A 27,906-nucleotide genomic window follows, 5' to 3' on the forward strand; every position below is an offset into this window, starting at 1 on the left:
CTCTGCCCCTCCCCCACTTGCACTCTCTCTCTCTCTCAAAAGTAAATAAACCTTAAAAATTTTTTAAAAAGATGTTTATGTAGATGATTTCTTTCCTCTATTTCATTATACTGAAGGCACCCAGTGGGGATTTGAGCAAATCTTACTACCAGCCTTGAGATTATATTCTTGAGGTGTCCTTCCTTGTCTCTCTGGCTTACTCTCAGCTTCCCTTCTAGACATCAGGACTTGTCCATAGCTAAAACCAAAAGTGATAGGAAAAGTCGTTGCAAGGCCCCATACTGCTCGGTGCTTTTCATCTATTCATTTTTCATCCGCACAATGAATAACCTTTATGTATTTTTTTTAAGCAGTTGCCATTATAAACATGAGAAAATTGAATCTGCTCAGAGAGGTCCAGGGGCTTTCCCATGTCACAGATCCATGTTACAATTGGGGGATTCATGATTAAGCCAAGGAGTGTCTGGGTTCAAGTCTTATTCCTAACATGGTTGATGGTTGTTTGTTTGTTTTATGATCCCTTGTCTTTCTTTGCTCAGGACCTCAATTTGTTAAACAAAGGGCTCAGTTTACATGGACTCACTGTATCATTCAACTGTACACATCTTGTGATTCTATAGTATATTTGAGGTACGGTTACAGAAATTCTTTCAGCTCGTTACTTCATAAGAATGGTAGGCAGATGCTTAGACACTGTCAGCCCATGACAATCTTTTATTGTCTCTTTTGTGGGCATCAGGATTCAATTTCTCAGGAATCTGGATAAGGCAGATGAGACAGGAGAGGCTTGGAGCTGCTCCTGTGTTGGTCCACATGGGACTCCTCCTCTGGAGCAGGCACTAAGGTGACCAAACAAGGAACAATAGGAAGGGCGGGGGGGGGGGGTGTGTGTGTCTGATCTATGGCTTACTCTTAAATTTTTCTTTATTTTAATTGAGATATAACTGAGATATAACATTGTAATAGTACTAGGAATACAATATAATGGCTTGACATATGTAAATATTGCAAAAATGATTACCAAAATAAGTTCCAATAACATCCATCCTCACACATGGTTACACATTTTTTTTTCTTGTGATGAGAACTTTAAAGATAATATTTTTATATTATCTATGATATAAATGAAAGACCTGGATTAAGGCAAAAATAGGAGGGATCTTTGTTACTGGATAAACAGGGTTAATTTCCATTTCCAGAAACTGCAGTAAGAAAGGAAAAATTATGGGAGAGAAAGACACTGATGGGATATGCATTAAGGAAGTAAATAAAAGGGGAAATGGATTTATCTATGAATCTAAGCACAGAGCTTCACTATAATGACTTCCATGGACAATTGAAAAATTTTGGAATTAATTATTCCCTTTCTTTTTACTCATTATGTGTTCGAAGAGTGTTAAGCAGAAAAGATCACGTATGTATATTTTATCTTTATTTTTTGCTATTTATTTTTAAAATTTTTTAATTTAATTTATTTTTTAAATTTACATGCAAGTTAGTTAGCATATAGTACAATGATTTCAGGAGTAGATTCCTTAATGCCCCTTACCCATTTAGCCAATCCCCCCTCCCACAACCCTCCAGCAACCCTCTGTTTGTTCTCTATATTTAAGAGTCTCTTATGTTTTGGCCCTCTCCCTGTTTTTAAATTATTTTTGCTTCCCTTTCCTTATGTTCATCTGTTTTGTCTTTTATTTTTTTATTAAAAAATTTTTTTAAAATATTTATTTATTTTTGAGACAGAGAGAGACAGAGGATGAGCAGGGGAGGGTCAGAGAGAGAGGGAGACACAGAATCTGAAACAGGCTCCAGGCTCTGAGCGGTCAGCCCAGAGCCCAATGCGGGGCTCGAACTCACAGACCGCGAGATCATGACCTGAGCCAAAGTCGGACGCCCAACTGACTGAGCCACCCAGGCGCCCCTGTTTTGTCTTTTAAAGTCCTCATATGAGTGAAGTCATATGACTTTTGTCTTCCTCTGACTGACTAATTTCACTTAGCATAATACCCTCTAGTTCCATCCACGTAGTTACAAATGTCAAGATTTCATTCTTTTTGATGGTTGAGTAATACTCCATTGTACATATTTGTACATCTTCTTTATCCATTCATCCATGGATGGACATTTGGGCTCTTTCCATACTTTGGCTATTGTTGATAGCACTGCTATAAACATGGGGGTGCATGTGCCCCTTCAAAACAGCATATCTGTATCCCTTGGATAAATAGCTAGTAGTGCAATAGCTGGATCAAAGTGTAGTTCTATTTTTAATTTTTTGAGGAACCTCCATACAGTTTTCCAGTGTGGCTGCACCAGTTTGCATTCCCACCAGTAGTGCAAAAAATACCCTCTTTCTCCGCATCCTCGCCAACCTCTGTTGTTGCCTGAGTTGTTAATGTTAGCCATTCTGACAGGTATGAGGTGGTATCTCATTTGTGGTTTTGATTTGTATTTCCCTGATGATGAGTGACGTTGAACATCTTTTCATGTGTCTGTTAGCCATCTGGATGTCTTCTTTCAAAAAGTGTCTGTTCATGTCTTTTGCCCATTTCTTCACTGGGTCATTTGTTTTTTGGGGTGTTGTGTTGGTAAGTTCTTTACAGATTTTGGATACTAACCCTTTATCCGATATGTCATTTGCAAATATCTTCTTCCATTCCATTTGTTGCCTTTTAGTTTTGTTCATGATTTCCTTCACTGTGCAGAAGCTTTTTATTTTGATGAGGTCCTCATAGTTCATTTTTACTTTTGTTTCCCTTGCCTCTGGAGATGTGTTAAGTAAGATTGCTGTGGCCAAGGTCAAAAAGGTTTTTACCGGCTTTCTCCTTGAGAATTTTGATGGCTTCCTGTCTTATGTTTAGGTCTTTCATCCATTTTGAGTTTATTTTTGTGTATGGTGCAAGAAAGTGGTCCAAGTTCATTTTTCTGCATGTCGCTGTCCAGTTTTCCCAGCACCACTTGCTGAAGAGACTGTCTTTTTTCCATTGGGTATTCTTTCCTGCTTTGTCAAAGATTAGTTGGCCATACATTTATGGGTCCATTTCAGGGTTCTCTATTCTGTTCCATTGATCTGAGGGTCTGTTCTTGTGCCAGTACCATACTGTCTTGATGAATACAGCTTTGTAGTATAGCTTGAAGTCTGGGATTGTGTTGCCTCCTGCTTTGGTTTTCTTTTTCAAGATTGCTTTGGCTATTTGGGGTCATTTGTGGTTCCATACAAATTTTAGGATTGTTTCTTCTAGCTCTGTGAAGAATGCTGGTGTAATTTTGATACGTATTGCATTGAATGTGTAGATTGCTTTCGGTAGTATCAACGTTTTAACAATATTTGTTCTTCCTATCCAGGAGCATGGAATATTTTTCCTTTTTTTGTGTCTTCTTCAATTTGTCATAAGGTTTCTATAGTTTAAGTGTATAGATTTTTCACCTCTTTGGTTAGACTTATTCCTATGTATTTTATGGTTTTTGGTGCAATGGTAAATGGGATCGATTCCTTGATTTCTCTTTCTGTTGCTTCATTGTTGGTGTATAGGAATGCAACTGATTTCTGTGCATTGATTTTATATCCTGCAACTTTGCTGAATTCATGGATCAGTTCTAGCAGATTTTTGGTGGAATCTTTTGGGTTTTCCATATAGAGTATCACGTCATCTGCGAAAGGTGAAAATTTGACCTCCTCCTGGCTGATTTGGATGCCTTTTATTTCCTTGTGTTGTCTGATTACTGAGGCTAAGAATTCCAATATAATGTTGAATAACAGTGGTGAGAGGGACATCCCTGTCTTGTTCCTGACCTTAGGGGGGAAGCTCTCAGTTTTTCCCCATTGAGGATGATATTAGCGTTGGGTCTTTCATTTATGGTTTTATAATCTTGAGGTATGATCCTTCTATCCCTACTTTCTTAAGGGTTTTTTATCAAGAAAAGATGCTATATTTTGTCAAATTCTTTCTCTGCATCTATTGAGAGGATCATGTGGTTCTTGTCCTTTCTTTTATTGATTTGATGAATCACATTGATTGTTTTGTGGATATTGAACCAGCCCTGCATCCCAGGGTGTAAATCCCACTTGGTCGTGGTGAATAATTTTTTTTTTAATGTATTGTTGAATCTGGTTGGCTAATATCTTGTTGAGGAGTTTTGCGTCCATGTTCATCAGTGAAATTGCTCTATAGTTCTCCTTTTAGTGGGGTCTTTGGTTTTGGAATCAAGGTAATGCTGGCTTCATAGAAAGAGTTGGAAGTTTTCCTTCCATTTCTATTTTTTGGAACAGCTTCAAGAGAATAGGTGTGAACTCTTCCTTAAACGTTTGGTAGAATTCCCCTGGAAAGCCATCTGGTCCTGGACTCTGTTTTGGGGAGAGATTTTTGATTACTAATTAGATTTCGTTACTGGTTATGGGTCTGTTCAAATTTTCTATTTCTTCCTATTTCAGTTTTGGTAGTTTATATGTTTCTAGGAATTTGTCCATTTCTTCCAGATGGCCCATTTTAATGGCATATAATGGGTCATAATATTCTCTTATTACTGTTTGTATTTCTGCAGTGTTGGTTGTGATCTCTCCTCTTTCATTCTTGATTTTATTTATTTGGGGCCTTTCCTTTTTCTTTTGAACAAACTGGCTAGGGGTTTATCAATTTTGTTAATTCTTTCCAAGAACAAGCTTTTGGTTTCATTGGTCTGTTCTACTTTTTTTGGTTTTGATAGCATTGATTTCTGCTCTAATCTTTATTATTTCCTGTCTTCTGCTGGTTTGGGGGTTTATTTGCTGTTCTTTTTCCAGCTCTTTAGGTGTAAGTTTAGGTTCCTTGTTAGGAAGGCCTGGATTGCTATATACTTCCCTCTTATGACTGCCTTTGCTGCATTCTAGAGGTTTTGGACTGTGATGTTATCATTTTCATTGGCCTCCATGTACTTTTTATTTTCCTCTTTAAGTTCTTGGTTAGCCTATTCATTCTTTAGTAGAATGTTCTTGAGTCTCCAAGCATTTGTTACCTTTCCAAATTTTTTCTTATGGTTGATTTCGAGTTTCATAGCGTCGTGGTCTGAAAATATGCATGGTATAATCTTGATCTTTTTATACTTGTGTAGGGCTGATTTGTGTCCTGGTATGTGATCTATTCTGGAGAATGCTCCATGTCCACTGCAGAAGAATGTATATTCTGCTGCTTTAGTATGAAATGTTCTGAATATATCTGTTAAGTCCTTTTGGTCCAGTGTGTCATTCAAAGCCATTGTTTCCTTGTTGATTTTCTGTTTAGATGATCTGTCCATTGTTGTAAGTGGGGTGTTGAAGTCCCCCACTATTATGGTATTATTATCAATGAGTTTCTTTATGTTTGTGATGCATTTATTTATATATTTGGGTGCTTCATATTTGGAGCATAAATGTTTACAATCATTAGGTCTTCTTGGTGGATAGACCCCTTAATTATGATATAATGTCCTTCCTCATCTCTTGTTACAGCCTTTATTTTAAAGTCCAGATTGTCTGATATAAGTATGGCTACTTTGGCTTTCTTTTGTCTACCATTAGCATGATAGATGGTTCTCCATCCCCTTACTTTCAATCTGAAGGTGTCTTTAGGTCTAAAGTGGGTCTCTTGTAAACAGTATATAGACGGATCTTGTTTTCTTATCCATTCTGTTACTCTATGTCTTTTGATTGGATCATTTAGTCCACTGATGGTAAGAGTGAGTACTGAAAGATATGAGTTTATTGTCATTATGTTGCTTGTAGAGTTGGAATTTCTGGTGGTGTTCTCTGGTCCTTTCTAGTCTTTGCTGTTCTTGGTCTTTTTTTTTTTTTTTTTTTTTTGGTTTGTTTCATCTTTTCTCCCCTCAGAGAGTCCCTCTTAAAATTTCTTGCAGGGCTGGTTTAGTGGTCACGAACTCCTTTAATTTTTGTTTGTCTGCACAACTTTTTATCTCTCCTTCTATTTTGAATGACAACCTTGCTGGATAAAGAATTCTCGGCTCCATATTTTTCCAATTCAGCACACTGAATATATCCTGCCACCCCTTTCTGGCCTGCCAAGTTTCTGTGGACAGGGCTGCTGCAAACCTGATTTGTCTTACCCTGTAGGTTAAGGACTTTCCCCCCCCTTGCTGCTTTCATGATTCTTTCCTTGCTTGAGTATTTTGTGAATTTGACTATGATATGCCTTGCTGATGGTCAGTTTTTGTTGAATCTTATGGGAGTCCTCTGTGCTTCCTGGATTTTGATGTCTATGTCTTTCCCCAGGTTAGGAAAGTTTTCTGTATGATTTACTCACATAACCCTTCTACCCCTTTTTCCTTCTCTTCATCTTCTGGGACCCCTACGATTCTGATGTTGTTCATCATCATTTTTAATGAGTCACTGATTTCTCTGATTCTTAAATCGTGCTCTTTTGCCTTAGTCTCCCTCTTTTTTTCTGCTTCATTATTCTCCATAAGTTTGTCCTCTATATTGCTGGTTTGCTGCTCTGCCTTATCCATCCTTGCCACTGTGGCATCCATTGGAGTTGCAGCTCAGTTATAGCATTTTTTATTTCATCCTGACTAGCTTTTACTTCTTTTATCTCTGCAGAAAAGGATTCTAATCTGTTTTCAACTCCAGCTAGTATTCTTATTATTGTGATTCTAAATTCTGGTTCAGACATCTTGCTTGTATCTATGTTGATTAATTCCCTATCTGTAATTTCTTCCTGCTCTTTCTTTTGGGGTGAATTCCTTCATTTTGTCATTTTGAAGGAGAAAAGGAACTAATAAGGTAAAAAACTAAAATTAAAAAATTAAAAACACACACACAGAAAAAAATCAAATAAATGTTACTAGATCCTGGGTGGTTTTGGTCTGGTTATTGGAAGGAGCTTGATAGATTAGAGAAAAAAGGGGGAAAAACAGAAAAAAAAAAAAAACCAAGAAAAAAAAGGAAAACATTTGAAAATTTGAGAAAATGAATACAATAGAATAGAATAAAATGAAATGATGGAAGTAAAATAGAATTTGAAAATTTACAAAAAAGTAAAAAATATGGTAGAAAAATAAAGAAAATATTTTAATAAAAATTGAAAATAAAAATAAATTTTTTCTCTTTCTGTATTCAAGAAAAAGAAATGAAAAGAAAAAAAGAAAATTGAATAGATAGACCAAGACTAAAATATGATTGAAATTACATCGTTTTCTCCTAAAAGTCACTATGAAGCATTTTATAGTCCGTAAACTAAGCAGGTGGAGAGACTTGTGGTTCCTGAAGAGTGAGGTTGGCCCTGTTGGGCGGGGCTTGGTGTAACGGCTCCGTTCTCCACTAGGTGGCGCTGCTTAGTTTACTGGGGTGAATTGTGGCGCTGGTAGGTGTGTATGCGCATGCGCGGGAGGGATGAAAATGGCATCTACCCCGGCTCTAGTATCGGAATTCTGTGTCTCCGGGAGCAGCAATCGCGCACCTGTCCTTTGTCTTCGGCTTCCATCCACTCCCCGCTCTTACCCTGTCCGTGAGCAAGCCATCAGGCTGCAGGCGGCACCTCCCTGCTGAGTTTTATCTCAGATGCGGCTTTGTTTCCCGACCCCTCACTTCTGAGGGGCTGCGGTTTTGTCCCGCTCACACCTTCTGGGGGAGGGTCTCACCGAGCAATGGCCGGTGCCGGCAGCACCCAAGAACATTCTCGGGACTGTGCTGCCTCCGACCCAGAGACTGGAGCTGGGCGCCACCCCACCCCGGAAAAAGCTCCCATGATCTGTAGCAGCAGCGTTTCAGGGATTATGGAAAATCGCGACACGCGTCTGGCACCAGGTTTCCCCTTAACGCCCTTGTTCCAGCACCAGCGAATGTGGTTGTTCTCCGGTCTGCTGGCACCTTTGCCTGTGTGGGGGCCGCACAGCCTCTACCGGCTGTCCTCCCAGCAGGGGAACCGCCTCTCCCCATGTGGCCGAAGCCCCCCGGACTCCACTCTGCTCCTGGGGATTCGCCCTTCCCACCAGAGCACCCCAGGTATGGAACTGGAGAGTTTCAGACTCTGCGCTCCCCCTGTTTGTAGATTCGTATTGGCATTTAAACCCTCTCCTTTCTCCTTTCTCCCTTTTTAGTTCAGCCCCTGCGGCTGTTTCCACTTTTCCACTTTCTCTCCAGCTGCTTTGGCGGGGGGGTGCTTTTCCCATACTCTCCCCCCATCTCTGTCCTCTCTGCACAAGCCAAAACAACTCCCTGCCCTCTGCGGCTTCTCTCTCCCCCAGTTCACTTCACGTGGTGTACCTGCAGAGTTCTGTGGTTCAGGTTGTGCAGATTGTTGTGTTAATCCTCAAATCAGTTTTCTAGGTGTGCAGGATGGTTCAGTGTTGATCTGGCTGTGTTTCATGAACACAAGATGCAAAAAAACCTTTCATGCTCTCTTTTATTTTTATTTATTATTTTTTTGGTGCAAAAAGGTGATTAAAAAATTCTTTTAATGTTTATTTATTTTTGAGAGACAAAGAGTGTGAGCATGGGAGGGGCAGAGTGGGAGGGAGACAGAGGATCTGAAGCAGGCTTCAGGCTCTGTGCTGACAGCAGAGAGCCCGAGGTGGGCTTGAACTCATGAACCATAATATCATGACCTGAACTGAAGTCGGATGCTTAACACTGGCTGAGCTACCCAGGTGCCCCAAAAGGTGATTTTATTAAAGCATGGAGAGAGGACCTGTGGGCAGAAAGAGCTGCCCATGTGTGTTTATTTTAGAAATTACCAGTGAGGAAGAGGTAAGAAGCTTCTATAATTGTCATTTTTTTTCTCCTGAATATAAGGATAATTAGATAAAACACACTCAAATGTTATCTTTTACATGTACCATGTCAAACATTTTGCATTTATTATTTTAAATCCCAACATTACCCTGAAAGTGTGATTATCCAGGTGTATTTGCTTCTATTTCCTTCTTTTTCTTCACCAGCCTTTCTGGGGGCTCGAATGTTCAGAGGCCTCCATATCAGGCAGGGTTAGCTAATTAAGAGATACTTTCTCTTTAGGACTATGAGGATGCACATTTAACAATTTTATTTATTTGCATAAGACCCCTTATATATCATTCTCTCTCCCACTATTCTGTTTAAAAAAAAGGGGGGGGGGGCGCCTGGGTGGCTCAGTGGGTTAAGCGGCCGACTTTGGCTCAGGTCTTGATCTCGCGGTCCGTGAGTTCAAGCCCCGCGTCGGGCTCTGTGCTGACAGCTCAGAGCCTGGAGCCTGTTTCAGATTCTGTGTCTCCCTCTCTCTGACCCTCCCCCGTTCATGCTCTGTCTCTCTCTGTCTCAAAAATAAATAAACGTTAAAAAAAAAAAAAAAAAGCTTCACTCTAGCTTCAGAGAGGAACATTTGAGAAAATTGCAGCAACGTATTTTCCCAGCATACTTATTTTTCTGTCTCCTGTAGGCTAAGAATCAAGGAATTTGTGAAACATTTTAAACCCACCACCACCATGAGTAGCAAGGTCACATATTCCAAATGAGACAACTGCGAGACTGTGGGCCCCCAGCAGCCTGGTTCCCTGAGTGAGTGTGGCACGGGACCCCTGTGCCCAGTGTCTGTTAAAATCAATGACATATGCGCATCTGTCTAATTCGTGACAGATTCACACAAGCCTCCCTTTGATCTGGCAGCATTTTCTAAACTTGATTTCAGGCCCTGCAGATGTGCTCTGTTTTGATGTTAGTCAATACACCCTACGAGGGAGCACACAGGCATGGGAAACTGAAGATCAAGGCATTGACGAGTATAGAGCAACTTTCACGCCTAACCCATTAAGGGAGACCTGAATCTGTGAGGTTCATTTCAAAAGGACTCAGGAGGCAAGTTGAGGAGTGTTGACTGGCCAAAGATGGTACGTGATATGCAATGTTCATTTTTGGATAATGCTGAAAAACAGTTTATTGTTTGAACAAGTGATGAATGCAGGACTCAAGATGTATCCTGCCTTCTAAGAACACAACCCTCAGGGGACCACCTATTTAATTAGGGAGCGTTACTCTTTACGGAAGTATTTTAGCCAATAAATGAAGACAGAACTAGAATGTCAGCTTTCTGTAACTCCCAGCGGATTAGTGGATCCAGACAATAGTTATTTCAAGAAGCAAGACTGGGGTGCCTGGGTGGCGCAGTCGGTTAAGCGTCCGACTTCAGCCAGGTCACGATCTCGCGGTCCGTGAGTTCGAGCCCGGCGTCGGGCTCTGGGCTGATGGCTCTGGAGCCTGTTTCCGATTCTGTGTCTCCCTCTCTTTCTGCCCCTCCCCCGTTCATGCTCTGTCTCTCTCTGTCCCCAAAATAAATAAACGTTGAAAAAAAAATTAAAAAATAAATAAATAAATAAATAAATAAAGAAGCAAGACAGTATATATGTAAAGACATACTTTAAAATGTTTGCACCCCTCCCTCAAAAAAAATTGAGCCTAAATCTAATTAGGCTTCTAGACTAGAGGTAGGCAGACTTTTTCAGGAAAGAGCCAGACGGTAAATATTTTAGATTTGTAAGCCTCTGTCACAAGTACTCAACTCAGAGGTAGCATACAAGCTACATGGATGAAGTATAAATGAAGGTTATGTTCCAATAAACCTTTATTTACTATATCTTGTCCATAGGGCTGTATTTTCTCAAACTGTATTCCAGAGTACAACCTCAATGATTTTATTCTAATTTTTTTTAACGTTTATTTATTTTTGAGACAGAGAGAGACAGAGCATGAATGGGGGAGGGTCAGAGAGAGGGAGACACAGAATCTGAAACAGGCTCCAGGCTCTGAGCTGTCAGCACAGAGCCTGACGCGGGGCTCGAACTCACGGACCGTGAAATCATGACCTGAGCCGAAGTCGGCCGCTTAACCCACTGAGCCACCCAGGCGCCCCGTCAATGATTTTATTCTAGAATTATTTACTTGGAGGCATCTTAACAGGACTTTTCAGTCCTCTTTTCTACTCGTTAAGTACCTTTACTTGACAAAGAATTGATAGAATATAAGAACTTGGGACAGGATGGTGTGTGTGTGTGGGTAAGTGTTGAGGGAAATGCAAAGCAAGAAAGGGAGAGGAAAAGAGATGGGAGAGAGGGACGCAGGAGAAAAAGATAGATGTATTTAAGAAAGTTTCTCTTAAGTTTTGTTTTCTTGTCACCTCCGTCTTTTCTATCAAACCCCTCAGGAACGTGAAATCAGGAAACTTCTCAGCTACTACAGACTTCCTCCTCCTGGGACTGTCAGAGGATCCACAACTGCAGCCCCTGCTATTCTGTCTGTTCCTGTCTATGTACCTGGTCTCTGTGTTTGGGAACCTACTCATCATCCTGGCTACTGTGTATGACTCCCACCTCCACACCCCCATGTACTTCTTCCTCTCCAACCTGTCTTTTGTTGACATCTGTCTCACCTCCACTACCATCCCAAAGATGCTTGTGAACATCGAGACACAGAGCAAATCCATCAGTTACACAGGCTGCCTCACCCAAATCTGCTTCGTCCTGACTTTTGCTGGATTAGAAAATGGAATTCTGGTAATGATGGCCTTTGATCGATTTGTGGCCATCTGTCACCTATTGAGGTAGGTCACCTATTCAGATTCTGTTGAAGGTTGAGGTACAAGGCCATCATGAACCCCAAGCTCTGTAGGCTATTCGTTCTGCTGTCTTTCCTCATTAGTGTTCTGGATGCCCTTCTCCACACTTTGATGGCACTGAGGCTGTCCTTTTGCACAGACCTGGAAATTCCCCACTTTTTCTGTGAATTAGCTCATGTCCTCAAGCTTGCCTGTTCTGATATCCTCATCAATAACATCCTTGTGTACTTAGTGACCAGCCTGTTGGGTGTTGTACCTCTCTCTGGGATAATTATCTCTTACACTCAAATTGTCTACTCTGTTCTGAAAATCCCATCAGCTGGTGGAAAGTATAAGGTATTTTCCATCTGTGGGTCACACTTAATAGTTGTTTCCTTGTTCTATGGGACAGGTTTTGGGGTATACCTGAGTTCTGCAGCTACTCACTCCTCCCGGAAGAGTGCAATAGTATCAGTGATGTATACCGTGGTCACCCCCATGATGAACCCTTTCATCTATAGTCTGAGGAACAAGGACATGATGGGGGCTTTGAGGAAGCTCATCTCTAGAATATCAGCTTCCCATTAATGTGTCAGCTGCTTTGGGCTTACACACACTGCTGCAATTTGACAGAGAGAAATAATGTGTGATCCAGAAAGCCTGACCAACATTGAATATATGAAACCAGAGGTCAAGTGGTGAGGGTAAGAATTTTGGAATCAGACCAGCTGGGTTTGAATCCTACCTCTGCTGAAACAGCCATATGACCTTTGACAATTTATTTTAACTCTCTAAACTCAGTTTCCTCGTCCATAAAATTGGCATGATTATATTAGTTTATATTTGGAGGGGGTGTGAGATACTTCAACTCAATCAGTGAGGATGCATGCCTTCAATTATAATAAAGCAAAATTCTCAACTCCAATAGGGTCAGATGATAAAAACAATTATCTTTCCTTACAAAAACTTCAGGGATGGGGCACCTGGGTGGCTCAGTCTGTTAGGTGTCTGACTTCAGCTCAGGTCATGATCTTCCTGCTTGTGAGTTTGAGCCCCATTGAGTTGGAGTCCCTGGTCGGGCTCTGTGCTAACAGCTCGGAACTTAAAGCCTGCTTCAGATTCTGTCTCTGTTTGTCTGCCCCTGCCCTGCTCGCTCTCTCTCTCTCTCTCTCCCTCCCCCTCCTCAAATATAAAAATAAATAAATAGATAAAACTTCAGGGATATTGTAGGTCCAGGCAGAGAACCACAGGGCTGCATTTCACTCTGCCATGGGTTGGCTTTTGCCTACAGTTGTCTTCCTGGTGGTCCCTGATGCCTGCAACAGTGCAGAGACCTTTCAGACCCAGAAACGAAAACCAACAGCCTCTTCTTGGGTTTCTTTTCAACACAAACATAATCGTTACAAGGAGACATCCAGAAGGCATTGTTTTTATCATGAGCCCACATTGAGATAAGTGTCCTGTATTGGTTTCCTATTGCCATTGTAACACCTTACCACAAGCTTAGCAGCTTAAAACAACACGAATGAATTCTGTTGCTGTCTGAAACCAGCTACATGAGCTAAAGTCAAAGTGTTAGGTTCCTTTTGAAAGCTCTTTTGAGAAAAAGCTATCATTTAATTGGTACAGAATTTCTGCTTGGGATGATAAAAATGTTCAGGAGATGGATAGTGGTAATAGTCATACAACATTGTGAATATTCTTAATGCCATGGAATTGCACACTTAAATGGCTGAAATAGTAAATTTTATGCTATACATATTATACTACTACTCCTCCCCCCAAAAAATTCATTCCAATGTACCAAAGCGTTAAACACAAGAATCAGAGGGATTAAATATTTCAGAAGATGATATAAGAAAATATTTTTATTACCACAGAGAAATTAAGCATTTCTTAAAAGAATGAGCACAATCCAAAAGGTAAAGACTAAGAAATTTGAGCACTTTGGGGCACCTGGGAGGCTCAGTTGGTTAAGCATCCTACTTCGGCTCAGGTCATGATCTCGTGGTTCATGGGTTCGAGCCCTGCGTCGGGCCCTGTGCTGACAGCTCAGAGCCCAAAGCCTGCTTCAGATTCTGTGTCTCCCTCTCTCTCTGCCCCTCCCCGACTCACGCTCTGTCTCTGTCTCTCAAAAATAAATAAACGTTAAAAAAAATGTTTAAAAAGAAATTCAAGCACTTTACAAATGAGCCACTAAAACAAGTGACTCATTAAATGAAAATTCAGAAATGTTCTTTCAATATCACAAGAATAAAAAAGCAGGGAAAATAAACTTCCCCGAAATATTTCCTGATGAGATCTTGCTCACCCTGCCAATATCAATATGATTTTAATAGCACAGACACACCTATTAATATATTCCAGCACAATAAAAAATCAATCCTTTTCTTCCCTCCCCTGGTGACCACATTCTACTTTCTGTCTTTATGAATGTGCCTATTCAAGGTACCTTAAACTAAAATTATACAATATTTGTCCTTTTTTATCTGGCTCATTTCACTAATGTTTTCAGGGTTCATCCGTATTGTAGCACCTGTCAGGATTTCATTCCTTCTTATGGCTGAATTATGTATATATGGTTCACACCTACAATTCTCAGGCTTCCTGATATCATTGATTACATACAGATGCCATTGGTTCTATCTTAAAATTTTTTTTAATGTTTTTTCATTTTTGAGAGACAGAGACAGATTGTGAGCAGGGGAGGGACAGGGAGAGAGGGAGACAGAGAATCTGAAACAGGCTCCAGACTCCAAGCTGTCAGCAGAGAGCCCCATGCGGGGCTTGAACTCACAAACTGTGAGATCATGACCTGAGCCAAAGTGGACCCTTAACCAACTGAGCCACCCAGGTGCCCCCATTGGTTCTATCTTTAAAAAAAGGAACACTGGAACTCAGCCAAGGAGGGCATGTCCACATTTGCAAGCTCTGTGATATAGATGTGAGCAGAAACAGGTAGAGAAATGAGTGGTGAACACCTAGACTCATAAGATCAACCATCTGGAATTCCTCATTTCTATTGTTTTAGTCTTAAGAGAATTTGCACTGCCTTGGGATCAGAATGACAATATAATTGTTTGGCTAATGAAGAGCTTTGGGTATTGATCCTCCAGAGGCACAGAGACTATAAATTGTTACATCCTCACTCAATAGCCCTGCCCCAGTAAAGACACAGCATACCTGTGTCTCATCCCAGCAATGATCCCTTTTGCCCAGGGGCCTGGTGCTTCAATTGGTCCCTTTCCTCTTCCTATGGATAGAGCTCTGGTCTCTATCATTCAACACCTAGCAGAGTCGACCTGCATTATTCCACAGTGATGTCACCTAGGTAAACTGATGTCCCATAGTGTTTGGAAATGAGGGCATGTATTTTACTACGTTTATCCAGCAGAAACTTTGAGAAGAGTACATACATAAAAGGATTAAAATCAAGATATCTGTTTGCCTCCTTCCTGTCTTCTATCTTGTTGACATGTTCCCTTGTATCTTTCCTCCAATCCCCAAATAGTTATCATTCTGCCAGTCCCCTATTCTCTCTCTATAAGGAAATACTATTTTCCTTCTCAGTAAGAACATGCTTATTTGCAAATACGGTGATTGTTACCAAGAGGTAGCTTGGGCATTTTCCCTCTTTTAATTCCTTATTCTCTTTGCCAGGCTGTGAGGTCTCTGTGGAAGGAGCTGGAGATCCAGATAGACTTATCAGTCTGATTACCTGTTTCTTGTAATAAAGCTATCAAATGGTTTTGTATTTTATTTTACTTTTATTTATTTTTTTTTTAACATTTATTCATTTTTGAGAGACAGAGAAAGAGCATGAGCCGGGAAGGGTCAGAGAGAGAAGGAGACACAGAAACCAAAGCAGGCTTCAGGCTCTGAGTTGTCAGCACAGAGCCCAACGTGGAGCTTGAACTCATGAATTGTGAGATCACGACCTGAGCCAAAGTCAGATGCTTAACCGACTGAGCCACCCAGGTGCCCCCAAATGTTTCAAATGATCAAAACAGGATGAGTAGTGTAATTTTAAAAATGACAATTCCTCAACTCTTTCCAGAATTAACAAATGTTGACTCGTTGCTTTACTAACTTTAAATCTTTCTTCAAAATAACAAAATAATATGCATAAAGAGGGTATCTCTCTCCATTTAAGTCTTTCCTTTCCCAACATGGTGCTTGCATTTGGTGATACTCCTGCTTGCCCAGGAATCAACATTTCATTGCCTTGTTACCACATCATTTCCATCAGATTCATCAACAATATGGAACTCAGAAATGAAACAAGCATTCTAGAATTTCTTCTCATGGAAGTGACAGAGAATCCAGAACTGCAGTCCCTCATCTTCAGCCTGTTCCTGTCCATGTATCTGGTCACCATCTTGGGAAGTCTGCTCATCATCTTGGCTGTTAGCTTGGACTCCCACCTCCACACCCCCATGTACTTCTTCCTCTCCAACCTGTCTTTTGTTGACATCTGTCTCACCTCCACTACCATCCCAAAGATGCTTGTGAACATCGAGACACAGAGCAAATCCATCAGTTACACAGGCTGCCTCACCCAAATCTGCTTTATCTTGGTTTTTGCAAGTTTGGACAGTTGTATTCTTTCAGTAATGGCCTATGATCGCTATGTGGCCATTTGTCATCCACTGAGGTACAATGTCATTATGAACTCCCATCTCTGTGGCCTTTTCATTCTTCTTTCCCTGTTTATTAGCATCGTGGATGCCCTGGCGCACAGTCTGGGGGTGGTGCAGCTGACCTTCTGTGCAGACCTCGAAATCCCTCTCTTCTTCTGTGAAGTTGTTCAGGTCATCAAGCTCGCCTGTTCTGACACCCTCATCAATAACATCCTGATATATTTTGCAACTAGTATATTTGGGGGTATCCTTCTGTGTGGAATCATTTTCTCTTATACTCAGATAGTGTCCTCTGTTTTGAGGATGCCACCAGCAGGTGGAAAGTATAAAGTATGTGTGGGTCTCACCTCTCAGTTGTCTTTGTTCTATGGGAAAGGTTTTGGAGTCTACATTAGTTCTGCCCTTGCTGACTCTTCCAGAAATGCTGCAATGCTTTCAATGATGTACACTGTTGTCCCTCAAATGATGAACCCTTTCATCTACAACCTGAGGAACAGGGCGTGAAGGGAGCCTTGAGGAAACTGATAAGTAGAACTTCTCTTCTGTAACTGTGTTATCTGCGTGGACTGGGGTTTCTAGAATGAGTCAAGGTGACAGAAATATTGGGTGAGCCAGAATGCCAGAATCCCCAAGTTCTTCTAAAATGACTATAGAACACGATGGGTAGTTTCATCTTAACTTTGGGTTGAAACTTTATTTGTTCTTTGTACAATTCTGTGATGTTTCAAGAATGAGTTCCATTGTCAAACTCAGTTTCTTTGGTCAGGTCCATAAAGCTGAACCCAAGGTAGGGCATTTAGTGATTTTGTTTGAATACTCAAAGAAAAGAAGTTGGATGGATCATGGAGAGGATCCAAATAAGTCTGTTGTCATAGAGACAAAATTCTGCCAATTCCATAGATTATTATGCTTTTTGAACTGTGCCTCAAAAGTAAGCCTGCTGTGAAACACAGGAGGAGCTGATCTTTTATACCTAATTTGGCAATTGCCTGAGTGATCACTGGTAAACTGTATCTGTGCAAAGACACTATCAGCATCTGTTACTACACTCAATTTCATCATCTGTAAAATTGCTATTATCTGATTATCTCAGTGGCTTGAGATGATAGTGAAATGATTTATCTTAATTAGTAAACAAAACAAAACCCTTTGTTCCTGCTAAAAGAAAGTAACTGTGCCTCTAAAAGACACAAGCAATAAAGAATGTTATATATATATTTTTAAGTTTTTATTTTAATTCCAGTTAGTTAACATACAGGGTTATATTAGTTTCAGGCATACAATATAGTGATTCAACACTTCCATACATTACCTGGTGCTCATCATGAGAAGTGTCCTCTTAACCCCATCACTCATTTCACCCATCCTCGCCCCCCCACCTCCCCTCTGGTAATCATCAGTTTGTTCTCTATAGTTAATCTATTTCTTAGTTTGCCTCTCTCTCTTTTTTTCCCTTTGCTTGTTTGTTTTGTTTCTTCAATTTCACATATGAGTGAAATCATACAGTATTTATCTTTCTCTGACTGAGTTATGTCACTTAGCATAATATTCAAGTGCTCTGAATGGCAAGATTTCATTCCTCTGAAGCAGGCTCCAGGCTCCAGGCTCTGAGCTGTAAGCACAGAGCCTAATGTGGAGCTCGAACCCATGAACTGCAAGATCATGACCTGAGCCAAAGTCGAAATTGTGAATCTGGCCATTCATGGAGCCCTTGAATATATGATATGATATGCTATGCTATAAAAAATATAATATAATAATATATATAATATACCATGTCTTTATCCATTAGTCTATCAATGGACACTTAGGCTGTTTCCATAATTTGGCTATTGCAAATAATGCTGCAGTAAACATCAGGATGCATGCATGTATCTCTTTAAATTAGTGTTTTTGTATTTTTTCGGTAAATATCCCATAGCACAATTACTGGATCATGGGGTAGTTCTATTCTTAACTTTTTGAGGAATCTTCATACTGTTATCCCCAGTGGCTGTACCAGTTTGCATTCCCACCAACAGTGCATGATGGTTTCTTTTTCTCCACATCCATGTCAATGCCTATGGTTTCTTGTGTTATTGATTTTAGCCAAGGAATGTTATATTATTTTTTTTAATGTCTATTTATTTTTGAGAGAGAGAGAATGAGCATAAGTGGGGGAGGGGCAGAGAGAGGGAGACACAGAATCCGAAGCAGGCTCTAGGCTCTGAGCTGTCAGCACAGGGCCCGACGCGGGGCTCGAACTCACAAACCGTGAGATCATGACCTGAGCCGAAGTTGGACACTTAACCGACTGAGCCACCCAGGCGCCCCTGGAACGTTATATATTCTTAAAATTTTTTTTTAATGTTTATTTATTTTTGAGAGAGACAGAGACAGAATGTGAGTGGGTTACACTCTGTGTCAGAGACACAGAATCCAAAGCAGGCTTCAGGCTCTGAGCTGTCAGCACAGAGCCCAATGCAGGGCTTCAACTCACAAGCTGTGAGATCATGACCTGAGCCGAAGTTGGACGCTCAACTGACTGAGCCACCCAGGTGCCCCAGAAATGTTATATATTCTTGATAACTATTTAAGAGGTAGGGAATATAGAGGAAAAATTATTCATTTTTCCATGTGTTGATTGTGTCTAGGGCTTGTTTTCATCACGGGCACTGATGGCTGCAACAGATACAGGCATCTTATCCAGATATGATGCCCGAAGACAGACGTCTGTCGAACTCTGGCTCTATTGTTACTTGACATTGCCTGGAATCATCCTGAATATATCCCCTTTAATCTATTCCCTGAGAATAGGATTGTATGCCATCCACTTAATGTAACCTTGGTGTGGCAAAAATAATTACTGATTGTATGAAATGTAACTCCTGCTGATGAGTCTACCCTCAAAAGCATTGTAAACACTTAGGACAACGCATGACGTGTAGCAAGTACTCCACAAGATTTAACCGTTATCATTGTGTTCCATATTTTACATGGCTTAATATAGCCTATATATTCTTAAGTCTTGTCTTCTCACATATTTTTACCGCCGGCTTTAGCAATTTGCTTCATTTTGTTATAGTTATTGTTTTTTTTTTTTAATGTTTTTTTAATTTATTTTTGAGACAGAGAGAGACAGAGCATGAGCAGGGGAGGGGCAGAGAGGGAGGGAGACACAGAATCCAAAGCAGGCTCCAGGCTCCGAGCTGTCAGCGCAGAGCCCGACGTGGGGCTTGAACTCACGGACTGTGAGATCATGACCTGAGCTGAAGTCGGATGCTCAACCGACTGAGCCACCCAGGCGCCCCTATAGTTATTGTTTTTTAATGTTTATTTATTTTTGAGAGAGAGAGAGAGAGAGAGAGAGAGAGAGAGAGAGAGAATGAATGAATGAATGAATGAATCTGAAGCAGGCTCCAGACTTTGAGCTGTCAGCACAGAGCCTGATGTGGGGTTCGAACCCACAAACCATGAGATCATGACCTGAGCCAAAGTCGGACACTTAACCGACCGAGCCACTCAGGCACCCCTCTTTAATTTCTTTCATAAGTATTCTATAGTTTTCAGAGTACAGATCTTTAACCTCTTTGGTTAGCATCATTCTTAGGTATCTTACTGTTTTTGGTTTTAAATGTATTATTTATATCAATATATACGAACTATACTTTCACAACTAAAATTGGTATCAGACTTACTGATGTCATTCTTTGGATAGAGATCCCTTCATTAATAGCTAAAAAAAAAGCAGACTGCATTTCAATTAGTGAAGGATGGTGTACCTATATTTGTAAAGGATTGAAATGGAGATGAACAGACCCAGATGGACACGGTGTACACCTGGTCTTATGGGGTCAAGAAAGCACCACCTGTAATTCCACCGTTCTAGAGTCTTGGTCTTTAAGGATTTACACTGCCCTGGGATCTCTGTGACAATAAAATTTCTTGGTTAATGAGGAGCTTTGGAAATTAAACCTCCAGGGATACAGAGACTGCAATCTGCCTGTGCCCACCTCGTTCAACAATTCCTCCCGTGAAAAGTAGTAGCATAGCTGAGTCTCCTCCCATAGATGATCTGTCTTGTTAGGAGCTTGGGTCTCACTCAATCCCTCTGCCCTTCCTGAGGGCAGATCTTCCATATGGTACATCAGAGATGGCAGTCATCCTTCCACTATGATGCCAACCAGGTAACCTAACACCCCTTACTCAATGTTTGGAAATGAGGGCAGGTGTTTGACTACAGGTTCATCCAGGGGAAGCTGTGAAGAGAGCACACACACCACATGATTGAAACCAACTCACCCAGGGTCCTCCCCTTTGTCCGTTGTCTTCTTCACGTGTTTCCTCATGCTTTTTATTAATGCTCCATTTACTAATATCATATTCACTCTCGAGTGTGGCCAGGACCATTTCTTCCTGAACAGAAATCTGTCTTTCAAAAAACATGATGACTGTTATAAAATTTTCTGACATTTACTTGCAGTTTAGAAGTGGTAAGAGGGCAGGAAGTTTGGAAAAGTTCACCTTGACATATGTATGTATTATCTCAGTTGCCTGCCTATGACATCTCTGGGGATCCAGACAGACTCTTAAGCTGCCTCACCAGTTTGTTTCTTTTTATAACATCACCAAATGTTTTAATAAACAGAACATCATAAACAATGTAGTTGTAAAAAATGACTACCTAGTCACCCTTTCCAGATTTAACAATTGTTGATGCTCTACTATACCAGCTTCAGTCTTTTTCATTTTTAAAGAAACAGAATAATACACACACAGCAGGCACCCGTATCTTACTCCTCTCTATAAGTCTCCATCCCATCCCGAGATGGTTTTTGCCTCCAGTGATGCTCCTCCTGCCAGTCTCGGAAACACACATTTGATTAAATCTCTTTTCCACCAGATTGATCACCAATATGGAATCTAGAAATGACACACATGTTTCAGATTTCCTTCTCATGAAAGTGACAGAGAATCCAGAACTGCAGTCCCTCATCTTCAGCCTGTTCCTGTCCATGTACCTGGTCACCATCCTGGGAAACCTGCTCATCATCCTGGCCGTCAGCTCGGACTCCCACCTCCACACCCCCATGTACTTCTTCCTCTCCAACCTGTCCCTTACTGACATCTGTTTAAGCACAACCACGATCCCAAAGATGCTGGTGAGCATCCAGGCACAGAGTCAGAGCATCACTTATGCAGGCTGCCTCACCCAGATCTACTTTGTTCTAGTTTTTGCAAGTTTAGAAAGTAGTCTCCTTGCAGTAATGGCCTATGACCGCTATGTGGCCGTTTGTCATCCACTAAGGTACACAGTCATCATGAAGCCCTGCCTCTGTAGTCTGCTGATTCTACTCCCCCTGTTCATTATCATTGTGGATGCCCTGGTGCACAGTCTGATGGTGTTGCAGCTGACCTTCTGCACAGACGTCGAAATCCCTCTCTTCTTCTGTGAGGTTGTTCAGGTGATCAAGCTCGCCTGTTCTGACACCCTCATCAATAACATCCTGATATATTTTGCAACTAGCGTATTTGGTGGTATTCCTTTATGTGGAATCATTTTCTCTTACACTCAGATAGTGTCCTCTGTTTTGAGGATGCCATCCGTGGGCAGAAAGTATAAAGCGTTTTCTACGTGTGGGTCTCACCTGTCAGTTGTGTCTTTGTTCTATGGGACAGGTTTGGGGGTGTACATTAGTTCTGCTTTTACTAACTCTTCCAGAAACACTGCAGTGCTTTCAATGATGTACACTGTTGTCCCTCAAATGATGAACCCTTTCATCTACAGCCTGAGGAATAGGGACATGAAGGGAGCCTTGAGGAAACTGATAAGTAGAACTTCTCTTCTGTGACTGTGTTATCTGTGTGGACTGGGGTTTCTAGAATGAATCAAAGTGACAGAAATATTGGGTGAGCCAGAATGCCTGATTCTTGCATCACCAACTTCTTCTAAATTGACTAGGTAACATCATGGGCAACTTGATTGTAATTTTGGGTTGAAATTTGATTTGTTCTTTGTATAGCTCTCTTGTATTTCAAAAATAAGTTTTCATTCCTAAGCTTGGTGTTTTTGGTAGATTCCTCACAAGCTGTCCCAAGGCAAGGGTTATACTGAAATGTTAAAAGAGAAGTGGGAGAAGCTGGATAGGTCAGGAAAAGGATCAAGCAAGCTTGTGTTTTATAGCAGAGATTTGATTCTGCCTAATCTCATGGTTAGGGCCATGTGGATTATACTCCAGAGACAAACCAATCGTGAGACATGGGAGGAGCTGTTCTTTCATACTCCAGTAATTCCTAATACCTTTCACTGGTAAACTGTGTCAGTGCAGGGTAACATCAACATTCACTATACTCAGTTTTATTGTCTACAAAACTGTTATTATGTGATTATCTCAGTGGTTCGAGATTTTGGTTATACCTTTGATCCTGATCAGTGAGGAAGCCATTGTTTCTACTAAGACAAAGTAATGCTGATTGTAAAATGCCAAAATAATAAAGATATTTGTATTTCCCTGATGATGAATGATATTAAGAAATTTTTCATATGTCTGTTAGCCATCTGGATTACTTCTTTGGAAAAATGTCTATTCATGTCTTCTGCACATTAAAAATTTTTTTAAATTTATTTAAATTCAAGTTAACATACAGCATAGTATTGGTTTTAGGAGTAGAACCTAGTGATTCATCACTTACATGTGTCACCCAGGACTCATCCTAACAGGTGCCCTCCTTAATGCCCATCACCCATTTAGCTCATCCTCCCACCCAGCTCCCCTTCAGCAACCTTCAGTTTGTTCTCTGTATTTAACTTCTCTTATGGTTTGTCTCCCTCTCTGTTTTTATCTTAGTTTTCTTTCCTTTCCCCTATGTTCATCTGTTATGTTTCTTAAATTCCACATACAAGTGAAATCATGATATTTGTCTTTCTCTGACTTATTTCACCTAGCATATTTTTAAATTGGATTATTTTGGGGGGGTGGAGTTTTATAAATTCTTTACATATTTTGCATACTATCTCTTTATCAGATATGTCCTTTGTAAATATCTTCCCCCATTCCATAGGTTCCCTTTTAGTTTAATTGATTGTTTCCTTCACTGTGCAGAAGCTTTTTATTTTGACGAAGTCCCAATAGTTTATTTTTGCTTCTGTTTCCCTTGTCCAAGGAGACATATCTAGAAAGAAGTTGCTACAGCCAGTGTCAAAGAGGTTGCTGCCTGTGTTTTCCTCTAGAATTTTTATGGTTTCAGGTCTCATATTCAGGTCTTTAATAATTTTGAATTTATTTTTGTTTATGGTATAAGGAAGTGGTCTAGTGTCATTTTTTTGCACGTTGCCATCCAGTTTTCCCAACACCATTTGTTTTTTCCATTGGATATTCTTTCCTGCTTTGTGAAAGATTAATTCACCATATTGTTGTGGATTCATTTCTGGGTTTTCTATCCTTTTCCATTGATCTTTGTATCTGTTTTTGTGCTAGTACTGTACTGTTTTGATTACTACAGCTTTGTAATGTAACTTGAAGTTTGGAAATGTGATGCCACTGGTGTTGCTTTTCTTTCTTGTTTTTCATTTTACAATCAAAAAGAATGAAATCTTGCCATTTGCAACTACATGGATGGTACTGGAGGGTATTATGGTAAGCGAAATTAGTCAGAGAAAGACAAAAATCATATGACTTCACTCATATGAGGACTTTAAGAGACAAAACAGGTGAACATAAGGGAAGGGAAACAAAAATAATATAAAAATGGAGGGGGACAAAACAGAAGAGACTCATAAATATGGAGAACAAACTGAGGGTTACCGGAGAGGTTGTGGGAGGAGGGATGGGCTAAATGGGTAAGAGGCATTAAGGAATCTACTCCTGAAATCATTCTTTCACTCTATGCTAACTAATTTGGATGTAAATTTTAAAAAATAAAAAATAAAATAAAAAAAAATTTTAATTAAATCAAAGTTAGTTAAAATATAGTGTCATATTGGTTTCAGGAGTAGAGTTTAGTGATTCATCACTCACATATAACATTCAGTGCTCATCCCACAAGTGCCCTCCTTAATGCCAGTCACCCATCTAATCCATTGCCCTACCCACCACTCCTACAATAACCTTCAGTTTGTTCGCTGTATTTAAGAGTCTCTTATGATTTGCCTCCCTCTCTGTTTTTAACTTATTTTCAGAATTCCTTTGGCTATATGGGATCTTTTATGGTTCCATACAAATTTTAGGATTGTTTGTTCTACTTCTGTGAAAAAATGCTGTTGATATATTGATAAGGATTGCATTAAATGAATAGATTGCTTTGGGTAGTATAGACATTTTAACAATATTTGTTCTAATCCATGAGCATGGAATGTCTTTCCATTTCTTTGTGTCTTCAATTTCTTTCATCAGTATATTATAGTTATAAAAGTCTAGGTCTTTCACCATTTTGGCTAGGTTTATTCCTAGGTATCTTGTTTTTAGTGCAAAACAAAATTGTAAATAGGATCCTTATTTTCTTTTTATGCTGCTTCATTATTGCTTCATATAAATGCAACTGATTTCTATACATTGTTTTTGTGTGCTTTACTGAATTTGTTTATAAGTTCTAGCACTTTTTTGTTGGAGTCTTTTGGGTTTTCTATTTAGAGTATGGTGTCATCTGCAGATAGTGAAAGTTATTTCCTCCTTGCTGACTTGGATACCTTTTATTTCTTTTTGTTTCTGATTGCTGTGGTTAGGACTTCCATCACACACAAAAATAAACTCAAACTGGATTGAAGAACTAAATGTGAGACCTAAACCCATAAAAGTCCTGGAGGAAAACACAGGCAGTAACGTCTTTGACAATGGCTGTAGCAACTTCTTTCTAGGTATGTCTCCTGAGGCATGGGAGACAAAAGCACAAACAAACTATTGAGACTTCATCAAAATAAAAAAGGTTCTTCATAGCAGAGAAAACAACAGAACTAAAAGGCATCCTATGGAATGGGAGAAGAGATTTGCAAATGACACATCTGATAAAAGGTTAGTATCCAAAATATATAAAGAACTTATAAAACTCAACACCCAAGAACTAAATAATCCAAACAAAAATGAGCGGAAGACATGAATAGACATTTTTCCAAAGAAGACATCCAGATGGCCAATAGACACATGAAAAGATGCTCAATATCACTGACCTTCAGGGAAATACAAGTCAAAACAACAATGAGATGTCACCTCACACCTGTCACAAGAGCTAAAATCAGCAGCACAAGAAACAGGTGTTGGTGAGGATGTGGCGAAAGAGGAACGCTCTTGCACTGTTGGTGGGAATGCAAACTTTTGCAGCTACTGTGGAGAACAGTGTGGAGGTTCTCAAAAAGTTAAAAATAGAACTACCATATAATTCAGCAATTGTACTACTAACAAAAAATACAAAAAATACTAAACCAAAGGGATTCATGCACCCCAATGTTTATAGCAGCATTATCTACAATAGCCAAATTATGGAAACAGCCCAAGCGTGCATTGATTGATGAGTGGATAAAGAATACAATGAAATATTACTCAGTCATAAAAAGGAATGAAGCATTGCCATTTGCAACAATAGGGATGGAGCTAGAGAACATTATACTAAGGGAAATAAGTCAGTCAGAGAAAAATACCATATAATTTCACTCATATGGTTTAAGAAATAAAACAAATGATGGGGCACCTGGGTGGCTCAGTCGGTTGAGTGTCTGACTTGAGCTCAGGTCATGATCTCGCAGTCTGTGAGTTCGAGCCCCACATCAGGCTCTGTGCTGTCAGTTCGGAGTCTGGAGCCTGCTTCGGGTTCTGTGTCTCCCTCTCTCTCTGACCCTCCCCCCACTTGTGCTCTGTCTCTCTCTGTCTCAAAAATAAAAACATTAAAAAAAAATAAAACAAATGAGCAAAGGGAAAAAGGAGAGAGGCCAAACGAAAAACAAACTCATTTATTCTGTTTTACTTTTCTTCTTTTAAAAATTTAAATCCCAGTTAGTTAACATATAGTGTAATAATGATTTCAGGAATAGAATTTAATGATTCGTCACTTACATATAACACCCAGTGCTCATCCCAGCAAGTGCCCTCCTTAATGCCCATTGCCCATTTACAAAGAACAAACCTTCAATTTGTTCTCTGTATTTTAGAGTCTTTTATGGTTTGTCTCCCTGTTTTTATCTTATTTTTGCTTCCCTTCCCCTTTGTTCATCTGTTTTGAAGAAACAGACTCTTAACTATAGAGAGGAAACTGGTAGTTACCTGAGAGGTGGTGGGTGGGTGGGGCTGGGTTAAACAGGTGATGAGGACCATGATGAGCACCAGGTGATACATGGAATTATTGAATCACTGTATTGTGAACCTGAATCTAATATAGTACTATAAGTTAACTAACTGAAATTTAAATAAAAACTAAAAAAAAAAATGGGAAAAAAAGAGTCTCTTCAACAAATGGTCTTGGGAAAACTGGGCAGCCACATGCAAAAGAATGAAACTGGACCACTTTGTACACCATACACAACTTTCATGATTTTTAAGTATGCAATTTAATGGCAAAATTACATTCACAATATTGGGCAACCATTGCGTCTATTTTCACAGCTTTTCAGAATCAAACAGAAAATCTGTAGCCATTTAGCAATAACTCATTCTAATGTCACACAACCAGCCCTTGACAACCTCTAGTCTACTTTCTGTCTCTTATGATTTCTCCTACTCTAGATATTTCATATAAGACACATCATAAAATACATGTACTTTTGCATCTGGCTTATTTCACTTAGCATGATGTGTTCAAGGTTTGTCCATGTTTTAGCATGTTTCAGAACTGCATTCCTTTTTTTGTTGCTATATTTGTTTTATTTTTATTTTTTTTAAAATTTATATTAAAGTTAGTTAACATACTTGGGAAGTAGATAAAGAAGATGTGGTATATATACACAATGGAATACTACTCAATGATGAAAAAGAATGAAATCTTGCCATTTGAAACAACATGGTTGGAACTAGAGGGTACTACACTAAGTGAAATAAGTCCGTCAGAGAAAGACATATATCATATGATTTCACTCATATATGGAGTTTGAGAAACACAACAGATAAACATACGAGAAGGGAAGGAAAAATAAGATAAAAACACAGAGGGAGAAAAACCGTAAGAGACTCTTAAATACAGAGAACAAACTGAGGGTTTCTGGAGAAGAGTTGGGTGGGGGGATGGGTTAAATGGGTGATGGGCAGTAAGGAGGGCACTTGTTGGGATGAGCACTGGGTGTCTTATGTACGAGATGAATCACTGGGTTCTACTCCTGAAGCCATCGTAACACTGTATGTTAAATAACTTGAATTTAAATCTAAAAATCTTATTTAAATATATACATATAATATAGCATAAAATATATAATATTTAAGATATATTAAAATATATATAATAGATATATGAACTTGCACACTGTATTCTTACATCCCAAATAGGTACCAAAATTCTTGATGTCATTGATTAGAGAGCAATGTCTTTGTCCACAACTAAGACAAGAAGACTCTTATCCAATTAGAGAAGGATGGTGTGTCATTTACCAAGCATTTGAAATGGAGATGAGCAGACATAGGTGAGGAAAATTACATGGTGTGCACCTGGACACACAGGGTCAGGGAAGTCCTTCTTTCCAGAGTTTTGGTCTTGAAGGATTTGCACTGCCCTGGGATCTCAGTGACAATAAAATTGTTTGACTAATGAGGAGCTTTGGAAGTTGAATCTCTAGGGATACA

The 27,906-nt window shown here is 39.8% G+C and overlaps 2 protein-coding genes and 1 pseudogene across 2 annotated transcripts; all 3 read left to right on the forward strand.

Annotated features, from left to right (window-relative positions):
* The first annotated feature begins 7,614 nt into the window (after nucleotides 1-7,614).
* On the forward strand, nucleotides 7,615-12,293 carry LOC106979007 (olfactory receptor 7G3-like). Its single transcript, XM_053220307.1, has 3 exons — nucleotides 7,615-7,845; nucleotides 11,032-11,537; nucleotides 11,573-12,293. Exons 1-3 carry the CDS (start codon nucleotides 7,615-7,617, stop codon nucleotides 12,117-12,119), a joined length of 1,284 nt encoding a protein of 427 aa, XP_053076282.1. The 3' UTR covers nucleotides 12,120-12,293.
* A 3,407-nt stretch (nucleotides 12,294-15,700) lies between these two features.
* On the forward strand, nucleotides 15,701-17,897 carry LOC106979016 (olfactory receptor 7G1-like). Its single transcript, XM_015076775.3, has one exon. The coding sequence runs from the start codon at nucleotides 15,701-15,703 to the stop codon at nucleotides 16,673-16,675; it is 975 nt and encodes a 324-aa protein (XP_014932261.2). The 3' UTR covers nucleotides 16,676-17,897.
* A 3,081-nt stretch (nucleotides 17,898-20,978) lies between these two features.
* On the forward strand, nucleotides 20,979-22,546 carry LOC106979017 (olfactory receptor 7G1-like; annotated as a pseudogene).
* Nucleotides 22,547-27,906: the final 5,360 nt, after the last annotated feature.

Source organism: Acinonyx jubatus, chromosome A2 (genome assembly GCF_027475565.1).
Source record: "Acinonyx jubatus isolate Ajub_Pintada_27869175 chromosome A2, VMU_Ajub_asm_v1.0, whole genome shotgun sequence".
NCBI lineage: Eukaryota > Metazoa > Chordata > Mammalia > Carnivora > Felidae > Acinonyx > Acinonyx jubatus.